Source organism: Pelodiscus sinensis, chromosome 1 (genome assembly GCF_052426305.1).
Source record: "Pelodiscus sinensis isolate ZL-2025 chromosome 1, ASM5242630v1, whole genome shotgun sequence".
In the NCBI taxonomy this organism is placed as follows: Eukaryota; Metazoa; Chordata; order Testudines; family Trionychidae; genus Pelodiscus; species Pelodiscus sinensis.
In genome coordinates, this window is record NC_143052.1 from 159,890,045 (window position 1) to 159,896,098 (window position 6,054).

Consider the following 6,054-nt stretch of genomic DNA (forward strand, 5'->3'; position numbering starts at 1 on the left):
GGACAGAGGAGGGAAATAAACACCACTATTGTTTCTGCCATGGTCCCTAAAGAAGCATGGAAGGAAAGAAGGATGGTTTATACAAAAATGATTTTTTGTACCTTCCATATTCTGAAGGTGGAGTCAACACCCGGGGGGGTCAGAACTTACTTTGCAAATTATATCTTAATTTGTATAGAGGGGCTGCACACCCAAAAAGATTTAGATGAAGGGTGTTAATTTGTGGTTGCCTAGCTAATCGTATAGCTCGTGATGGCTCCAGAAGCCACCTGCGCTACAGCTCTGCATTTTAAATGTAATAAGGGCCACCTCGCCTAAGCCACTTGAGTTCATCCAGCAATACCCGTCCACGGCAGCAGCAACCCTTGTTTGCGGGGGAAAAGAGGGAGCCAGCTCCCTGCTGGGACCCTGTGGACAAGAGCTGCTTTGCATAGCCTCCTCTATCTCAACCTGCTGCCTCTGATAGATGCAGCGAGGGGAGAGGGACAGGCAACTCCTTGGAGATACTGCTGGGGGGGAAATGGCACCGCAGGGAGCACAGGTCGAGCTAGGACTCAAGCAGTCTCCGCTCGTCCCATGTTCCAACTGAGGCGCTTCAGCCATTTCAAAGGCTGAAACACCGCAGTGAGAACTGGTGTGAGCAGGGACTGCTTGAGTCCCCATTCGTGTCATTTTCCTGCTGTACCTCTGCCTTCCCTATCCCCCCCAGAGACAGTGCAGCTTTAAAGCATCAGCTCCTGTTCCCCCTCCACCCCCCATTGATAGAGGCAGCGGGGATGGGGGAAAAGAACTGACTAGTCGAGTCACTACTCGACTAGCTGATAAACTTATGCTTAGATTATCTAAAATAATGGTCCCCAAACATTTTCCCTAATGCCCCTGTATCCCTGTCCATTCCCCCTAATGCCCCTGTATCCCTGTCCATTCCCCTTCCCACCCCTGCAGATGTTGTTGGCTACCAGGGCTGGAAGAAAGGCGGCAGCTGGGCAATAGCTGGGTCCAAGACCACAACGGGGAGTAGAACCATGGTCAGGGCACAGGGCCAAGGCTGGGGCTGCAGCCAGGCAAGCCAGTCCAGTTCAAATGCCCTGGGCTGAGGCTGCAGCTGGGGAGGGTCTGGACCAGGGAGTTGAGGGCAGGCACACCAAGAGAAGAGGCACAGGCTTTGATGCTCCCCCGCCCCCAGACTGTAATTGACCTGGGGGCAGTAGAGCAGCAGGGCCTCCGTGGGCTGGAGCCACCCACTTGGCAGGCTGAATCCGGCCCGCATAGGCCTTTTTGCCCACCCCGATGTACAGGCTTTTAAATGGCATAAAACACTCCTTTTTAACCCTAGACGTTCTCAAGGGTATTGGCTACTATGTCTGAAGTGGAAGTCAAATAATGTGCCAGGAGAAGCAAGATAATCAAAACAGTGATTTTACAGCCAAGTCAGGGAACTGCAACTACTCATACACATGATTAAGTTTTATGAACAAATGGTCCCAAGATTGGGACTTCTATATGGTGCCTAGCACATTGAGATTCTTGATATTATGGTTATGCTTTCATGCACAGACTTAAAATATATATTTGATTTTTTTTCTGCTTTTTACCATCTTAATTTAAATGAAAAAGTACAGAAATCGTTTCCTTTCTTTGTAATTTTTTTTTTTTTTTACACTTTCCTGCCTTTTTGTAGTTTACATTGAACACACTACCATATTGTTATTTTATTTGCTTCCCCCCATCTCTGCTGCTGATTGATCATACCTGAGATATCAAGATATCAGTGACTGACCAGTTAGTAAGGATGTGGAATATCATCTAACTGAATAGTCGATGCATTTTGCATTGACTATTTGATTAGCAGATAGGGTGCCTCTACCTTTGCCCCTAGGGCTGTGCTACACTTCAAAGGTGAAAGCAACACCTCGAGCAGCCTGGGGATGAGTACGTTTCAAACTGGCAGCAGCATGGGGAGCCAAAAATTTGGCCCCAGGCTTCAAGCAGCACTGCTGCTTTGACTCCCCCCCTGCTGCGTCTTTCAGATAGAAGCAGCAAGGAGGAGAGAGCGACTAGTTGATTATCTGATAATCATTTGCTTACTGGATAGTTGACTAGTCCTTGGCATCGCTACCAGTTAGTTCATAATTTTGATGTTCTACTGTATTAACTTGTATTAACTATTCCTCTAAATCAGTGGTCCCCAACCTTTTGGGGCTGCTGGGCGCCCGCAGGCGGGGCCACGCATGTGCCACGTGCCCAGAAGCGCAAGAATGGCTCTGGTCGCTAGATGGGCGCACATAACTGCCATGGCAGGCACTGCATTGGGGCCCCCAGCTCTAAATTATGTATTAACATAAAACACTTGAGAGTTCTCCCTGTGCCCTAATTTAGCAAGGTAATCCTGTACAAAACAGTCATATTGAAGCTAAAGGGACTACCATACATTTAGGCGTGTTGCTGAATAGAGCCAGCTTATCATATAGCTGATTCCTGGTTTCAGCTCTGAGCTTTCTTCTCGCAATCCGAGGAAGCCATACATGCCCAGAGAATGTATTTTTAAATCCACACGCAATTACAAGAATTGTGTAGCTGTGGCCTCTGTGCCTAGACACTTCAGATTGTGCAGCACAGGTCTCTCGTGCACTCTAATGTAACCCAGGACCGTCAACCCCCAGATGACAAATGAGCGGGGCACCCGCCACCCCTCCTGCCTGGGGCCGTCGAACAAGGAACACAGAGTCAGTTCCCTTTCCCGCAGGAGCTGCCCGTAGAGGCAGCGAGCTCACTCGGAGCAGCCCCCCCCCCCCCCAGAGGGGCAGACAAACGGGTCTCAAGTTGCTCCTAAGGCAAGCAGCGGGCTGGGAAGGAGCAGCCCCCCCACCCACCCCACCCCCACGCGTCCTACAGGTCCCCACCCTACCAACGCACACACCCTACAGGCGACACCCCCACACTCCGCAAGCCGCAGCAACGCCCCCCCCACTACCTCCCCTGCGGGCGAAACACGGAGGCGGGGGCGACCCGGGCTCTCCCAGGGACCTTTGCCGCGCCGGGCTCGCAGCGCACACGGCCCGCACCTGCCTCCTCGGGCTGGGAGGCAGCGCCAGGCCGCTCCGCGGGCAGGGCAGGGCCCGGGAGCCGTTGCTCGGGCGGGGAGGGGGGGGGCGGCGCGTAGGGACTCACCCGTGCCCAGGGCGCCCAGCAGCATCCAGGCCCCCAGCGCCCACATGGCCCCGGCCGCAGAGGAGGCCGCTCGTCGCGAGAAGCGTCCCGCGCCGCCAACCGCCCAGCCCGGAGCCGCCCGAACCGACGCGCTTCCGCAGTGGGCGGGGCCAGCGGGTTTCACTTTCGGTTACCGCGCGAGCTGCGGAAGAATCCCCCCGGGCGAGCGCGCGCGGACCTGGGGCCAACCACCGCTCCAAGCGCGCGGGCCGCCCCTCCCCCGCCCAGGCCCCGCCTCCTGCCGCACCCCTTCCCGCAAGCCCCGCCCCCTGTGCCAGTCTTCTCTTCCCTTCCCTGACCCCTCCCTGAGCCGGGCGCTGCAGGGCGGGGAGGGGGGCTCACCAGGGAGGCTGGGCAGGGCGGCAGCAGGGATCCCCCCCCCCCCCTTTACAGCCTCCCACACTCACTGAGGAGGTGGGAGCCCGAGTGACTCAACAGGCTGCTCCGCTCTGCACTGCTGCCCTCCCTAGGGACACACTTATAAAAACAACCAGTGCTCTGGGAGCGCTTCCTAGACGAACAAACCACGTAGATGGGCTCCTGAGCCTTCGTGGGCACAGCCCACTTCTTCAGCTGACCACAGTGTTGGACATCTAGGACCAAAATACACAGGGGAGGCGGGAGGGGAGGTGGAAGAAGGGAAAAAACGAGAGGGGAGGTAACAAGAAGAGGCAGTGGGTAAAAAAATATCAAGGGGAAAAGAGCTGGAATATAATAAGAAAAGCAAATCGTTTCTAAGTACTTAAAGGCTGGATAGTCAAAAGAGGCAGACTATTTGTTGTTGTTTTTTCAAGTTTATCCTGTAGAGCCGTGGTCCCCAACACGGTGCCCGCGGGCGCTAGGGCGCCCGCGGGGGCATTTCAATGCGCCCGCCAGGTGCTTGGGGCTGGCCTGGCCCCGGGCACATGGCGCACGGGCGCTTGCGGGGGGAGCGCGCTTGGCGGGGGGAGCGCCGGGCGCGCGGCACTCAGCAGGAGGGGGCGGGGGGGAGCGCCGGCCCCGGGCGCGTGGCAGGGGGAGCGCCGGCCCCGGGCACTCGGCGGGAGGGGGGGGAGCGCCGGCCCCGGGCACGTGGCACTCAGCGGGAGGGGGGGAGCGCTGGCCCCGGGCGCGCGGCCCTTGGAGGGGGCCCTGCCCCCGGGCACGCAGCTATGGGGGGGCCCTGCTCCCGGGCGTGCGGCTGGGGGGGGGGGGCCCGGGGGGCCCGCCCCCGGGCGCGCAAGTGTCCCCACCCCCTGGCGCCCGGCGGGCAAACGGCCATGCCCCCTGGCGCCCGACAACCTCAAAAGGTTGGGGACCACTGCTGTAGAGACTAACTCAGCTACCCTCTGAAGCACCTAGAGATGTTAGATCCTGTGTAACTGAATAATCGTGTAAACCACACCAAAATATTGTCCACTATATGATAGTACCCAGGGGCAGGGCTAACAGCCAGTGCCTTCCCAGCCCCATTCCTGGGGAGCCCCCTGCCACCTCGCTCTGAAAGAGGCAGCAGCGCTGAGGGTGGGAGGGTGAGGGGGAAGCTGTTCTGCAAAGCTGGCATGCACAGAGAGCTGGTTTAAAAGCTGGCCCCCATGTGTATTGACTTCCACCTGCCTCCCACCATGCTGGTGCCTCTGATACAGAGGCGGAACGAGGGCCAGCAGCTCCATGGGAGCCAATATGTGTGGGCAGCTGGCTTGAAAGCCAGCTTCCCACATGTACTAGCTCCTTCCTGCCCTCCTCACCCTCTGCACTGCTGCCTCTGTATCAGAGGCGGGAAGGGGGGAGTACATGTAGTCAATGGGAAGGGACACTGGTTCCTGGTTCCCCCCTCTTGCTGCCTCTGATACAGAGGTGGGGGGGAGAAGGGAGGGAGTGCCTGTAGTTGATAGAATTAACTGATTATCCCAGGTTTATCAGTTAATCGTGTAGTCGACTACACGTTGACATCCCTACTCCCAACCCACTGCACTGCACTTCTCTGCAGTGCTAGGAAGTGGAGCACCCTGGTACCTAATGAAGTGGAGCTTCCTGCTGCCTAATGAAACAGATTGCAGTGGGCTAGGAGAGAATGGAGCAGGCTGCCATGTTGCTCTGGCTCCCACAATTGCAGTAGGGGTTTGGATCCCTGCTGCCGCCCCATGCCTGGTCCCTCAATAATCCCTCTAACCACCCTTCGACCTAACTATAGGAGAGGTGAGGTGGTACCACAGGGGCCCCCAAAGCACGAGGCTGGGAGCAGCTGTTCCAAAGCATCTCATGGGTGGGACAGCTCTGCTATCAACAAGTACATCTGTACTGCCAACTGCAGGAGTTCAAAATTCATGAATCAGCCTCTGCTCCCTCTTTCTCTCCTTCTCCCAAAACAAGGAAGTCTTCTTGAAATCACAGATTGGCATCTGGTGTTTGAGGTTTTTGGCTGAACTTGGGACACATTTTCTAGCTTTTCTCCACAAGCCATGAGAGCTAAACTCTTTCTTAAAAAAATAGGGAAAAAAAAGAAGTCTGGGATTATCATCTAATACCAGACCATCAAACAAGCATAGTCTACTAAGTCAGTCAGAATGATCATAGTTGATGGCAGCACATCAGGCATCATGTAGTGTAGTTCCAAGATTTAACATAATTTTAATAACACCTCTGGAGTTTTCCAGGAAAAGAAAAGCCCCAAGGAGGCATGTGATCAAATCAGAAGAGTTGCATCACTAAATTATCTAGTCAGTTTCACAAAATGACTTAATAGTTTCATAGCCTACACCTTGCCCAAAGTCACCAGCCAATTTTGAGGTTTTAGAATAATGTTTTCCTGTTTTTTAAATTTTTTCCTACCTACACCCTTTCTCTGTTAGGGTGCCTCTACAC

At 55.2% G+C, this 6,054-nt stretch overlaps 1 protein-coding gene across 7 annotated transcripts in view; it reads right to left on the reverse strand.

The window, feature by feature from the left end:
- Window positions 1-3,443, reverse strand: part of CD47 (CD47 molecule) — a 43,083-nt gene extending 39,640 nt beyond the window's left edge. For 5 of the 7 annotated variants that reach the window (XM_075908216.2, XM_075908201.2, XM_075908225.2 and 2 more), the window contains exon 1: window positions 3,172-3,443. In XM_075908216.2, coding sequence (XP_075764331.2) covers window positions 3,172-3,217 — 46 coding nt within the window. In that variant the 5' untranslated portion in view covers window positions 3,218-3,443. The remainder of the gene's footprint in view (window positions 1-3,171) is intronic. The other 2 variants (XM_075908209.2, XM_075908230.2) reach the window with 2 other exon arrangements.
- Window positions 3,444-6,054: the final 2,611 nt, after the last annotated feature.